The 15,262-nt window shown below is 43.4% G+C and overlaps 2 protein-coding genes across 5 annotated transcripts in view; one reads left to right on the top strand and one right to left on the bottom strand.

Annotated features, from left to right (window-relative positions):
• LOC140732009 (uncharacterized) overlaps nucleotides 1–7,737 on the top strand; it is a 334,699-nt gene extending 326,962 nt beyond the window's left edge. For all 4 annotated transcript variants that reach the window (XM_073054105.1, XM_073054080.1, XM_073054099.1 and 1 more), the window contains 4 exons: nucleotides 1,128–1,256; nucleotides 5,264–5,426; nucleotides 5,496–5,593; nucleotides 7,259–7,737. In XM_073054105.1, coding sequence (XP_072910206.1) covers nucleotides 1,128–1,256; nucleotides 5,264–5,426; nucleotides 5,496–5,593; nucleotides 7,259–7,420 — 552 coding nt within the window. In that variant the 3' untranslated portion in view covers nucleotides 7,421–7,737. The remainder of the gene's footprint in view (nucleotides 1–1,127; nucleotides 1,257–5,263; nucleotides 5,427–5,495; nucleotides 5,594–7,258) is intronic.
• Nucleotides 1–15,262, bottom strand: part of LOC140732028 (uncharacterized) — a 559,606-nt gene that overhangs the window by 436,907 nt on the left and 107,437 nt on the right. The window lies entirely within an intron of this gene.

Raw genomic sequence — 15,262 nt, 5'->3', positions numbered from 1 at the left:
TTGTATCATCTGTAATCTTGCTAACCTGCTCATCTACACGTTCATCCAGGTCACAAACAGCAGAGTTCCCAGTTCAGATCCCTACGGAACATCACTAATTAAATTCCTCCAGCTCCAACAAGTCCATTCAACCACTACCCTTTGTCTCCTTTGGGCAAGTCAGTTCTGGATCAAAATGTCCAATTCACTGTCGATCCCAGGCATCTTAATCATCTGGATGAGTTTCCCATGAGGGACCTTGTCAAATATCATAATAAAATTCTTGTAGACAACATTCACCTGTGAACCATCCCTCTTGTACAGGTCACCTCTGCCCCCAGAAGGGTCTTCAATGATCCAAGAATCTACAACCCCGCCCCCTGCACCAGTTCCTCAGCCACTCATTCATCTATACTATCATCTTACTATATTTCCACTCTGACTAGCACGTGGCCCCTGGAGAAATCTACCTTGGAGATCTTGTTCTTCAGACTCTTTCCTAACTCACTGAACAGGGCCCCTTCCCTCTTTCTACATTGTCATTGGTGCCTATTTGCACCACAACGTCTTGCTGTTCACCCTCTCCCGCGAGAATATTCTGCAGTTGGTCTGAGACATCCTGGAACTCAGCACCCGGAAAGCAACACACCATCCTGGCACCTCTTTCATGACCACAGAATCTCTGAGTGAAGTTATCCTTGGTTCAAGAGCCTGATGGTTGAGGGGTAGTCATTGTTCTGGAACCTGATGCTGTGAGTCCTGAGGCTCCTGTACCTTCTTCCCAATGGTAGCAATCCTCGGAGTGGGGGTCCCTGCTGATGGATGCTGCTTTCCTGTGACAGTGCTTCATGTAGATGCACTCACTTTAAACACCCTTTTCAACTACATACCAACCCTGCAGTGCCAAGGATGACTGACCAAAACATTTAATTTCGAACATCCAGCATTTTCCACAAAATGGCAGCCTCCATCTCCAAGCACCTGGCAAGAACAAAGACAATTGGTCTGTCTGCTTGACTGGTGTTGATCCATTCAAGTTCACCAATTCCTTCTATATTTGAGTTCCACCATGGCTAACACAACATCACACAGAACTTCACTCTCCATGAAAAGTGCTAAACAATGTACGTCTTTCTGAAAATTCACAGCTCAGATCCTACAGAGCAGGAAAGATAACGTTTTGGGGTACATCTGGATGGAATGCTCCGGAGAACATAGATCGGACAAAGAGAGTGTTGTGCATGATCCTGGAAGGAAGAGTTCCTGCTGGAACAGACGTGAGTCTCCTCCGCAATGTCACGTTTCTGATACACACTTAATGAGTCTCATTAAGCACAGAAAAACCTCAGAGAGAGAAAGCAGGGATCGCTCTGGGAAAAGGCTTACTAAATTTCAGCAGATGATGTGGTTACAAGTCTTAATGAAAATGAACCTGTGACCTGGGCTGAGGGGACGGTGCATCAGGTAAACGATCCGAACCGAAATGCAACACACATGGACACAGTGACAGAGATTAGTCCTGGAGTAACACACAGGGACACAGTGACAGAGATTAATCCTGGAGTAACACACGGGGACACAGTGACAGAGATTAATCCTGGAGTAACACACGGGGACACAGTGACAGAGATTAGTCCTGGAGTAACACACGGGGAGACAGTGACAGAGATTAGTCCTGGAGTAACACACAGGGACACAGTGACAGAGATTAGTCCTGGAGTAACACACAGGGACACAGTGACAGAGATTAGTCCTGGAGTAACACACGGGGACAATGACAGAGATTAGTCCTTCAGTAACACAATGGGACACAGTGACAGAGATTAGTCCCGGAGTAACACACAGGGACAGTGACAGAGATTAGTCCTGGAGTAACACACAGGGACGCAGTGACAGTGATTAGTCCTGGAGTAACACACAGGGACGCAGTGACAGTGATTAGTCCTGGAGTAACACACAGGGACGCAGTGACAGTGATTAGTCCTGGAGTAACACACGGGGACACAGTGACAGAGATTAGTCCTGGAGTAACACACGGGGAGACAGTGACAGAGATTAGTCCTGGAGTAACACACAGGGACACAGTGACAGAGATTAGTCCTGGAGTAACACACAGTGACACAGTGACAGAGATTAGTCCTGGCATAACACACGGGGACACAGTGACAGAGATTAGTCCTGGAGTAACACACGGGGACAGTGACAGAGATTAGTCCCAGTGTAATACAATGGTACACAGTGACAGAGATTAGTCCTGGAGTAACACACAGTGACAGTGACAGAGATTAGTCCTGGAGTAACACACGGGGACAGTGACAGAGATTAGTCCCAGTGTAATACAATGGTACACAGTGACAGAGATTAGTCCTGGAGTAACACACAGTGACAGTGACAGAGATTAGTCCTGGAGTAACACACAGGGACACAGTGACAGAGATTAGTCCTGGAGTAACACACAGGGACAGTGACAGAGATTAGTCCTGGAGTAACACACAGGGACAGTGACAGAGATTAGTCCCAGTGTAATACAATGGGACACAGTGACAGAGATTAGTCCTGGAGTAACACACAGAGACGCAGTGACAGTGATTCATCCCGGAGTAACACAATGGGACACAGTGACAGATTAGTCCTGGAGTAACATATGGGGAAACGACAACACAGATTACTGCCAGATTGGCACATGCGGACACGTTGAAAGAAATTCGTCTTTTAGTAACACACGGGCAATGAAACAGATTTCTGCCAGAGTAACAGATCTAGACGCAGTGACAGAGATTATTCCTGGATAGATACATGATGTCAACTGAACAGATCATTCACTGCAGTCTCTCTAGTGTTTGTCCATCCTTCTTTAGGTTGGGAGAGAAGATCTGTATACAATATTCTAGGGGCAATCTCATGGTACAATTGGAACATTGTGTCGTTATTCTTGTGCAATGATCCTCCTGCAGTCAGGATGTGGAGACACAAGACACTGCAGTTGTTGTAGAACAGAACACAAAACAATCTGTTGGGGGAACTCAGCCGTTTGGGCACATCTGGTGAGACAAAGGATGGTTGACGTTTTGTAACAAGATCCTTCACCAGGCTTTTTCATATTATAATCGGTTGTGGAGTCTGTGTGTTCCCTTTCAATGATCCATGTACACGGATGCCCAGACCTCACTGTTTAAATATCCTCCAGCTTCCTGTAGTTCCCACCAAGGCCGACACGTCAGAGTATCAGAACCAGATTCAGGTTTAATATCACCAACGTATGTCGTAAAATCTGTTGACTTTTGCCTGCAGCTGTACAGTGCAATACGTAATAGAAAAAATTGTGAATTACTGTTATATATAGTTAAATTAAATAAGTAGTTCAAAAATAGAAATAAACAAGTAGTGAGGTTGTGTTCATGGGTTCGATATTCATTCAGAAAATGGATGGCAGGAGGATAAAGCTATTCAGAATCACTGTGTGTGATTCGTGCTCCTGTACCTCCTTTCTGATGAGAACAAGGCATGACATGGGTGACTGGGGGGTTGTCCATAATGATGGATGTCAACCATTTCTGAGGCAATGCTGTTTGAAGATGTCCTGGAAATGACTACAGACCCTGTGCAGTAGCCACTGACAAACTCAACCCCACCCCCCCACCACCATTTCAGACGGTGATGCACCCACCCAGTCAGAATGCTCCATACGGTACACTTGTAGAAAATTGTGAGTGCTTTTGTCAACCTACCAAATCTCCTCACTCCTCATGAAATATAGTAACTGTTGTGTGTTCTGTGTGGCTGCATTGATATGTTGGGTCCAGTTAGATCCTCAGATATTGACAACCAGAAACTTGACATTGCTCACTCTTTCTGCTTCTGATCCCTCTATGAGGTCTAGTGTGTGTTCCCTTGTCTTACCCTTTCTGAAGTTCACAATCAGTTCTTTGATTTTAGTGACATTGAGTGCAAGGTTGTTGCTGTGATTCATCCAGCTGGTATATCTCACTCCTGTATGCCCTCTCATGACCATCTGAAATTCTGCTAACATGGTATTATTGATGTTACATTTCACCTGTTATGTCTGTACTCACTGAAACCTCTCTGCATCCCACACTGCTATCACAAAACTTGCATACGGTGTACTTGATCCTTTCATCCAAGTGATTGGGATAGATTGTGAACACCTGGGACGCAAGCCCTCATCTCTGAATGAAAATCAGAAACCTGCAGGTGTAGGAAACCTGAAATAAAAACAGAATGCTGGAAATACTCAGCAGGTCAGGTAGCATCTGTGGAGAGAGAACTGGAGTTAATGTTTCATGTTCAGATTCATTTATTAATCACACGTACATCAAAACATACAGTGAAATGTGTCATTTGTGGTAAAAACCAATAAAACTCGAGGATATCCAGGATTAACACCCTTCATCAGCACTGATCTCTGTTTGGTTTCCCACCCAAAACTGAGCTGTGTATTCCTGATCTGTTAGATTCCATTCACTAATCCTCTGTTCACATTAGTCTATTATTCACTAAAACACAAGCATTCTGATTTTTCTCATAATCTGTGTGTGTGTGTGTGTGTGGCACATTATGGGACCACTGTAAGAACAAGTACACCGCATTAACTGGCTCTCCCTAATCTACACTGCCAGTTAGATGCCACAAATCTCTTAGCACACTGTCAGAATTCCTTTCTAAAATCTACGTTCTCCTCCCAAACCTTCTGTTGTTTCCAAGTACCCTGTTCCCACTTCCTGTACAGTAGATCCAGCATTTTCCCTTCTACCATTGTCTGTGGCTCCACTGTCCTCTTTGCCCATCTTAAACACTGATCTCACATTTATGCTCTTTGCCTCTGTGGGACGGTGTGGAATAAACAGAAATTGTGAAGATGATGAACTCTGCATCCCCTTCCTCCATCACTACCTCACTGAAATCACAGGATACAGGTAATGCAGGGGCTGGGGGTTTATTCTCTTTCCAAATCATGTTCATTTATCAATAATGATGCTGCATTTTTTCCCATTGTATACTCTGCTCTCATCTACCCAAAGGTATTCCCATTTTCCTAACTGCCACTCCCCTCAGTCACCCTTCTTACAACCTGAACATTTCCTTCATTTTCTGCTCCACCTGGACCTGAACCATTGACCTGGTCTTCTCTCCACAGATGCTGCCTGACCTCATGCGTGTTCCCAGCATTCCCTGTTATTTGAACAGCCGCCTCAGTGCTGAGTGATTGTGATCATCGGTGTTCTTGCTGCATCCTCTTTAACCAGTTCTTCATTGTCTCACTTAGTTACACAGATTCAATCCCGACTCGGATGTTGACGAGTATCCAGTTATTCCAGAAAATGTAATTCACGGAGTTGCCTTCGTTTCTGATATTAGCTCTGAGGACCCCATCAGTGACGACACAATGAACCAGTTGAAGGAGTTACACGCTGCTGTGGCACAGAAATGTGAGTACATTCTGTTAGTCTGTTTCACTGTTGTCACCATTCTGTTGTAACTTATTATTGTATTTACAGCTATTTACAGTATTGTGATTGGGACCAAGTTTGAACAATCAGGGATACAAGAGAATGACCATGAGCGGATTTATGAATACTGGCCACTGCAGGAGAAGGTAATAATTCAGGGTTTCTCAGCAGGGATTTTAAAAAAACAATACATCAGTTATTGAACTTTGCACGATGCAGTCCATCTCAGTCCAGTATGGCAGTGCACAGTAGGACCGTGTTTATTTTCCTGAGTCCATTCTCAACATTTGACGCAGGATAGAGGTTGATAATTGGTATTGCACAGAAGGGAGGATGGTAGGCTGTTGATGAGCATGAATAGTCTTTTCCAAGCATTGAATGGACTTGGGCTGTGATGTCAGCCTCTTCCTCCCAATTTCCTTTTATCTGCCACTGACTGACTTATGGGAGCAAGAAAACTACTGGTGTAGTAGAAAACCGGAGGGAAATTTTCATTCTAAAATGATCCATAGTGGTGATTTTTGAAGAGGTGTGAGATGGAAGAGGAGGAGTCTAGGCCTAGGCCTATGGACAATTCTGATAGGTTAATGATAAAGTATTACAATCTTCTAAGTCATTTCACTACACTAGTGCAAACTTGGACACAAAAAAAGTCTGTCTTTACAAAGAAAGCTACTTATCAATAGGTTTTACGTCGGCTGGTGATCCAAGTTGTCCTATTCCATTGTGTTTTGGCTGTGGCAAATAACTTACAAATGTAGCAATGGTTCCAGCAAAGTTGAAAGGATATTTAACTGAAAATCACGGTCATATGACATGTAAAAGTGCTGATTATTTTAAACAATGATTGGAATCTCAAAACAAACAGATTAAAGTTTTTTGAAAATAAAGTCACAGTCAGTAAAAGGATTCAGGAAGCAAGTTACCTTTAAGACCTGTTCACTCAAGAATGTTTAAGAAACTGTGAAAACCTGGACAACGAGCACGCCAATCTCTTACTACATGCAGTTGAATGTGAAATCTATGTGTGCTTACCTTGTTTGACTCAAAATTGAAAAACTTTTTATCTTTACCTTTTTTAACATTTATGAAAGGGAAAGAAAGAGATTAATTTCAAGACCATAAAACCATAAGACAAAGGAGCAGAAGTTGGCCGTTCGGCCCATCGAGTCTGCTCCACCATTTTATCATGAGCTGATCCATTCTCCCATTTAGTCCCTCTCCCCCGCCTTTACACCATAACCTTTGATGCCCTGGCTACTCAGATACCTATCAATCTCTGCCTTAAATACACAAATCGCTGCCGTAAATATGCCTTAAAGAAAGGTAAGCTAAGCGTAACTATCTGTTACTTTTTCAAGAAAGGTTGGCTGAAAATTCATTCTCTACTTAAAAGAGCACAGACAATTATTTTTGATTATTATATCTACTTACTGATCATGCTAACGTACTGTGAGCTGTAGACATCATAATTTTATGCAGGGGTTTCCCTGAGACCTGAAAATTATTTCAAACATTCCTCCAGGGCAAAAAGATTGAGAAAGGCAGTAATAATCTGTAATCGGGGGCAGTGATATCAATACAATGCTGTTAGAATAGAACCTCAGTAAGCCCGGAGTATTTCCATCATGGTGTGTGTCTGTGTTGTGGTGTGGAAAACAAAATAGCCAGTATGTGCACAGCAGGATCTCAAATAACAGCAGAGAGATTAATGAGGAGTAATTGTGTTTCATCTACAGATTAAAGATGTATAATGTTTAATCCCCTTGAGCTTATAATTACAGTAACACTTGTCTCTCTCCGTCCTTCAGTTTAAGAAGTTGTCAGAATCTACTGGGATGGAAATGCGTTCCATGTTTGTGATTTCGAATCAACTGAGTCATTGGAATGAGAGGACAAAGTGCATTCTTGCCCTGTACACTCTGAATAATATGGTCAGAAACATTGACAAGTATCTCAAAGTGATGATGTAATGGTCAAACATGATCTTGTATTGAAATTCTATTTCCCTACATGCAATCTGATGTCTCCTCAGGAACTGTTGTGTGCAAAATGTCATATTCATACTCATACCTTGCACAACTCCTGAAACGTTGCCTCAATAAATAGTCATTTCCAGGTGCTGAAGGGTTTCTCAGCAAGAAGTGTAACTCCAGGTTTCACCAACAATTCCCATGAAAGGGAAAATCAGAATGCTGGGACAATTCAGCGGGTCACACAGCTCTGGGGAGCCGTATGATGATGATTTGGTTGAAACCCTACCAAATCCTGCATGGAGAATGCAGGGAAAAGATTGCCACACAGAAACAATGTTCCAACTGTTGGGTTTCAGAGTAACCAAGCAGAATGAGATATTGCCAAGGCAGAAAACCAGAGATGGGTACTTGATGGTTGGCATCATAATGCTGACTTTGTTTCTCTGCCATTATGACCCTTGGACAAAAATCCTTCTTACCCTTTTTACACAAATCCCTGCCATGTAGGCAGCTCAAATATATATCCTCATCCAAACTTTTCCAAAGAAACTATCCCATTGTAACTGATATGTCCACAGCCAAATTTCACCAATAGTAGCATCAACTGCCTTTTCTCATTCATTCCCCCGTTAAAACTGTCAGATCCTTGCTGGAATGGGATAACCAGAAATGGACAGACTTGACACACATTTAGTGTTACAAAGTTCTAATATCTCCTCTTCAGTTCTCCTTGCTCTTACTTTCATTGTCTTGGTGAATTAAGAGTGCTGGATGGTAGCGTAATGGTTAGCGAAACACTATGACAGACCCAGTGACCCAGGATCAATCCCACAGCTGTCTGTAAAGAGTTTGAATATTCTGCCTATGAGATTAACACAAGAAATTCTGCAGATGCTGGAAATCCAAAGCAACACACACAATCCCTGGAGGAACACAGTAATTATGGAAATGAATAAACTGTCAACATTTCAGTCGAAGACCCTCTTCAGGACTGGAAATGAAGAAGCAGATGCAAGAATAAAAAGGTGGGGGGAAGGGATGGAGTATAGCTAGAAGCTGAAAGGTGAAGTCATGGGTCGGAAAGATAAAGGGATGGTAAGGAAGGAATCTAATCGGAGAGGATCGTGGAGCACAGGAGAAAGGGAAGGAGGAGGGGACCGGGGGAGGTGATTGGCAGATGAGAAGAGCTGAGAGCCCAGATTGGGGAATAAATGGAGGGGAAAGGAGAGAAGGGGAGGGATCTTTTTTCCAGAATGAATGGAGAAGTGAATCACGGAGAGAAGAATTTCTGCAGAAAGTGGAGAGAGGTGGGAGGTAGAGATATGATTATTGGTAGGATCTCTTTGGAGATGCAGAAATTGTGGAGGATGATGTGTTGGATGTGGAAGTGATGGGGTGGTGGGTAAGGACAAGAGGAACTCTATCACTGTTATGCGGAGAGAAGGTGGGGTGAGTGCGGATGTCCAGGAAGTGGAGGAGACATAGCTCGGGGCAGCATCATTGGTGGAGGAAGGGAAACACCATTCTATGAAGAAGGAGGATATCTCTGATGTCCAGGAATGGAAAACCGAGTCCTGGGTAGGGATATGGCAAAGACAAAGGAAGAGAGGAAAGGAACAAACAAGAGAAAACCTGCAGATGCTGGAAATCTGAGCAACACACACAGAATGCTGGAGGAACTCAACAGGCCAGGCAGCATCTCTGGATAAAAGTACAGCCGACATTTCAGGCCAAGACCCTTCAGCAGGACTGGAGAAAACAAAACTGAGGAGTAGATTTGAAAGATTGGGGGGAGGAGAGAGAGAAACACCAGATGATGGGTGAAACTTAGAGGGGAGGGATGAAGCAGAGAGCGTGGAAGTTGATTGGGAAAGAGTCAGAAGGCCATGGAAGGAAGAGCAGCAGAGGTGGTGATGGGCAGGGAGGAGATGACATGAGAGAGGGACAAGGGGATGGGAAATGGTGAAGGGGTGGGAGGAGGTATTACTGAAAGTTTGAGAAATCGATGTTTATGCCATCAGATTGCAGGATATCCAAACGGAATAAAAGGTAATGTTCAGCCAACCAAAGTGTCGCCTATCCCAACAGTGGAGAAGGCTATTGATGGACATATTGGAATGAGAATGGGAAGTGGGATTAAAATGGGTGGCCACTGGGAGATCCCACATGTTCTGGCGGACGGAGCGTAGATGCTCAGTGAAGCGGTGTCCCAATCTACGTCAGGTCTGACTGATATACCAGGGGCCCCACCTAGAGTACAGAACACAGTACGTGTTCCCAACAGACTCACAGGTGAAGTGCCGCCTCACCTGGAAGGACTGTTTGGAACCCTGGATGGTAGTGAGAGAGGAGGTGTGGGGCAGGAGTAGCTCTTGTTCTGCTTGCAAGGAGAAGTGCCAGGAGGGAGATCAGTGGGAAAGGACGAATGGACAAGGGAGTTGCATAGGGAGTGATCCCTGTGGATAGCAGAAAGTGGTGGGGGGGGGAAGGGAAATATGTGTTTGGTGGTGGGATCCAGTTAGAATGGCGGACGTTTTGGAGATTATGCACTGGATTCGGATTCTGGTGTGGTGGTAGGTGAGGACAAGAAGAACCCGATCCCTGGTAGTGAGGTAGGGGATGGGGTAACAGCAGATGTGTATGAAATGGAAGAAATGAGGTTGAGGGGAACATTCATGGTGAAGGAAGGGAAGCCATTTTCTTTGAAAAAGGAGGACATCTCCTTCATCCTGGAATGAAAAGCCTCATCCTGAGAGCAGATCTGGCAGAGCCAGAGGAATTGAGAGAAGAGGATGGTGTTTTAACAAGTAGCAGGGTGGGATGAGGTACAGTCCAGGTAGCTGTGAGAGTCCATTGCTTTATAATAGACATCGGTGGACAAGCTGTCTCAGGAGATAGAGGCAGCGAGATCACGAAAGGGAAGGGAAGTGTCAGAAATCGAGAGAGAAGGGATTAGTTGGAAATTGAGAAAGGGAAGGGAAGAGTCAGAAATCAAGAAAGGGGAGGGAAGAGTCAGAAGTTGAGAAAGGGAAGGAAGAGGCAGAGGTCGAGAAAGGGAAGCATCAGAAATCAAGAAAGTGAAGGAGAGCATCAGGAGTCGAGAAAGGGAAGAGACAAGTCAGAAGTTGAAAAACTGAAGGGAAAGTCAGAAATTGAGAAAGGGAAGAGTTGGACGTCGAGTAAAGGGAGGGAAGAGTCAGAAAACAAGAAAGAAAAGAGGTGGGTCCGAAGTAGAGAAAGGGAAGGGAAGAGTTGGAAATCGAGAAAGGGAAGGGACGAGTAGTGTCAAGAAAGAGATGAGAAGAGTCGGAAGTAAAGAAAGGGAAAGGAAGCATAGGAAATCGATGAAGGGAGCCATCGGAAATCGGGGAAGTGAAAGGACGAGTTGGAAGTCAAGAAGTGGAAGGGAAGCATCGGAAGTCAAGGAAGGGAAGAGAAGAGTCAGAGGTCAAGGAAGGGAAGAGTCGGAAGTTGACAAAGAGAATGGAAGATTCTGAAATCGAGAAAGGAAAGGAATGTGTCAGAAATCGAGACTGGAACGGAAGAGTCAGAAGTCGAGAAAGGGAAGGGAAGAGTCGGAATTCGGGCTAGGGAAGAGTCAGAAGTGGAGAAAGGGTAGGAAAGAGTCAGAAGTTGAGAAAGGGAAGGGAAAAGTAGGAAGTCGAGAAAGGGATGAGAAGAGTTGGAAGTCCAGAAAGGGAAAGGAAGCATGGGAAATCGATGAAGGGAAGCTTCAGAAATTGGGGAAGTGAAAAGATGAGTTGGAAGTCAAGAAAGGGAAGGGAAGTGTCAGAGGTCAAGGAAGGGAAGGAAAGAGTCAGAAGTTGAGAAAGAGAATGGAAGAGTCGGAAATCAAGAAAGGGAAGGGAAGCATCAGAAATCGAGAAAGGGAAGGAACGTATCAGAAATCGAGAAGGGAAGGGAAGAGTCGGTAGTTTTGAAAGGGAAGGGAAGAGTCAGAGGTCAAGGAAGGGAAGAGTTGGAAATTGAGAAAGAGAATGGAAGTGGGGTAGAGATTGTGGGAAGCGATGGAGGTAGTGAAAGGGAAGTGGAATTGAGTGAAAGGAGTTGTTTGGTGGATGGTGAATTGCAGATGAGAAAATAAGCAGCCGATTGAAGATTGTACTGGCTTATCGTCCAGTGGTGAAGGCAGTAGACAGAATTGAAATAAAAGGAAGAGGAGGAAGAGTTTAAGACAACACACATGCACAAAATGTTGAAGGAATTCAGCAAGTCAGGCAGTATCTATGGAAATGAATAGAGACATTCACTCGACGTTTTGGGCCGAGACTGTTCATCAAGACTGGAAAGGAAGGGGGAAGATGCCAGAATAAAAAGTGGGGAAAGGGGAAGGAGGTGAGCTGGAGGGTGATCTGGGGAAGCCAGGTGGTTGTTTTAAGGTTTTGTTGTGTTTTGAATTTGGTCCTGTTTCTGATATCAATCCAATTAGATTAACTAAAGATTTGAAAAGAAAAGTATTAAGATATATTGTGGGTGCAAAACCTTTAAGAGATTTTGTAAAGATAGTAAGCAAAGTAAGGAAGCTTTGGGGTTAAAAGATGTGGGAGGAAGGAAAGTAACACCAAGAAATTATATTGAATGACAGTAGCTTTGGAGAGTAATCTCCAGATGTCTAGATGACCAAGTTAAAAAATAATTTAGTTAAAGGAAAAGTTGTATTTTAAAAGCTGCAGAAAAATATCTGGAGATAAAAGACTTGACTCCAGAATTTGTTAATGATGCCTTACAGGAGGAATAAACAATGTTCAGGGGTCAAAGGTTTTGTTTCTAATCTTACAAAGGAATGCTAGAAGCCTGCTAGCTAATGGTCAAGAGTTTAAGAAATGTATTTGTATATGGGAAACCTGGTTAAATTTGAGTCTTAAGTTTTACCATACAAGGTTTTGTTAATATAGGATGCTGTCAGAAAATGGACAATGGAGGAGGAGTGGGTACCTTGGTCAAAAACAGGGTAATGCAGCGTTCTGGAAATAGGGGTTGTTTATGGGTCAATTGTGGTAACTTGGGGAAAGATAGTAAAGTTCAGATAATAATTTCTTATAACCCTTGGGAAAGGTTAGCACCTGATATATTTGGAAAGTGTTGGGTGGAAATGGAAAAATAAGGTTATATGGTGTGGGGATTTTAATGCCCATAGTACGGTGTGGGGTTGTAGTGACACAAATGTGAATGGGACAATGGTGGGAGACATCCTGGAAGGAAAGTGTTCAGTGTGCTTCAGTGATGGTAGGAGTACAAGGATAAATCTATTTAACAACACTGTTTCTGCTATAGACCTCACACTTGTATCTGAGGATATAGCAAATCTATGTATCCAGCAAGTGTATAATGATACAACAGTGAGAGGGGATCATTTTTCCAACATCTGTACAATGTTTCTGTGTATCAGAAGAAAAGATCTCATATCCCCAGATGGAATTTTTACTAAGGCAAATTGGAAAGTTTTGGTGATCTATGTAAAAGTACATTTCCAGATCACTCGGTTTTGGAGAACGTCAAGCTGAGTAATAATAACTTGTGCTCTGTACTCAACTCGATAGCTAAGGAATCAACCCATATTGCTGGGAAATAATAAAAGGAGAGCTCTTCACTAGTGGATGGATGAATGTAAAAGGGCTGTGAAGGAGCAAAATACAGTGTTTAGGAAAGTTAGACAATGTTGTGGTTAAGAAGGCATACGGTGATTGTCCTTCATCAATCGTGGGATTGAGTTTAAGAGCCGAGAGATAATGTTGCAGCTATATAGGACCCTGGTCAGACCCCACTTGGAGTACTGGGCTCAGTTCTGGTCGCCTCACTATAGGAAGGACGTGGAAACCATAGAAAGGGTGCAGAGGAGATTTACAAGGATGTTGCCTGGATTGGGGATCATGCCTTATGAGAATAGGTTGAGTGAACTCAGCTTTTTCTCCTTGGAGCGACGGAGGATGAGAGGTGACTTGATAGAGGTGCACAAGATAATGAAAGGCATTGATCATGTGGATAGTCAGAGGCTTTTCCCCAGGGCTGAAATGGTTAGCATGAGAGGGCACAGGTTTAAGGTGCTTGAAAGTAGGTACAGAGGAGATGTCAGGGGTAGTTTTTTTACGCAGAGAGTGGTGAGTGTGTGGAATGGGCTGCCGGCGGTGGTGGTGGAGGCAGAAACGATAGGGTCTTTTAAGAGACTCCTGGATGGCTACATGGAGCTTAGAAAAATAGAGGGCTATGGGTAAAGCCTAGGTAGTTCTAAGCTAGGGACATGTTTGGCACAGCTTTGTATTGTGCTGTCTGTTTTCTATGTTACTCCTATTCATCTTTCATATAATAGAAAAGAGCTCAAGCTATAGTTCTAAAGTACTGAGAAGGGCAAAGAAATTGCATTGGATAATGTACTGTGATGGCGTTGGGAAGAGATCCATGTAGGGGGAAGTTTGAGGTCTGATACAAAAATGGGGAGAGATAGAAAACTTGATGCATTACGGGTTTTGTATGGTGGGGAGAAGGTTGCAGTTACCGACTCGGAAAAAGCAGAGTCTTCAGCAAAAGCATATATCAGTGTACATAGTTCAGCCAATTCAAGTAAAGAGGTCTTATAGAGAAACTGTTTTGACAATCAATTGCTGGATTGCAGAGAAAAAAAAGGATGTTCTAATTCTTGCTTGGATGTTGAACTTACATTGTCTGAACTTAAACAGACTATTAGCAGTGCAGATCTGACTGGGGAAGATGATGTCTGCTATACGATGTTGCACTAACTTCACATGTATGTAAGATTTTGGAATGAATGGTTATAGCAAGGCTTCCTCACTTTGTGGAGAGTTGTGGGAAAATTAGTTGGACACCAATCTGGATTTTGTAAAGGGAGAATGACCATGGACTCAGTGTTAAGATTGGAATCTGATATTTGTTAGGCTCAAGTGAAAGAATCAATGGTGACAGTTGGATCTGGAGAACAGTTATGATATGTTATGGACACAGGAATACTGCTTAAACTGGAAAAGATGGGAATAGGTGGTAGAATGTTCAATTGCATTCAAGATTTTTATGTGATAAGAGAACACTCTGGAAGGAGTATGAGACAGAGATTGGGACTCCACAGGGGAGTGTGTGAAACCGTTCCTTTTAATATTATGATCAATTATATTTTCTGAAATGTTCACTTACATTTACAAATCATTTATGGTGCACTGTGGAAGAGAGGCAGGAATATAAATTATAAAGTTAAAAATGCAGGCAGCTGTTCTTGACGCTGGGCAATGGGAATGTCAGTGGGGGTTTACATTTTCTGTTGCAAAGTCTCAAGTTATTTTTTTCTAAAAGGAACTTTACACCCACAATTAATTACAAGTTATATGGTAAATCTCTGTGGTGAACTACATATACCTGTCTGGACATGCCCCCTGCTGACTGCTCCTGTGGCTCCTCCCACAGACCTCTGTATAAAGGTGATTGAGGTCTGAGCCCGGCCTCTCTGTCTCCAGGATGTAGTATGGTGGTCAACCACTGCTTGTTCCTTCTTCCAGTCAATAAAAGCCGATACCTCGCCTTTACGTCTCAGAGTGAGTTATTGATGGTGCATCAATTTTATTGACTGGAAGTTTTAAAACATGGAAACCGTTTTACGTCCGGAAAGATTGGATTTGGACCCCCAAGACCCTGAAGCAGCTCTTGCCTTTGAACTCTGGCTTGCATGCTTCCACTCATACTTGGAGGAGGTTCGTGCAACTGACCCCGCTGTTATGCACCAAATTCTCCTCTCGAGGGTCACCCCAAAAGTTTACTCATTTATCAGGGACCTGTCGACCTACGAAGGGGCACTGGACGCCCTCAAAAGACAGT

The sequence above is a fragment of the Hemitrygon akajei genome, chromosome 1, assembly GCF_048418815.1.
Source record: "Hemitrygon akajei chromosome 1, sHemAka1.3, whole genome shotgun sequence".
NCBI classification, from domain to species: Eukaryota; Metazoa; Chordata; class Chondrichthyes; order Myliobatiformes; family Dasyatidae; genus Hemitrygon; species Hemitrygon akajei.
The sequence above is the reverse complement of the archived record's forward strand: the minus strand, read 5'-3'. Positions and strand labels throughout refer to the sequence as shown.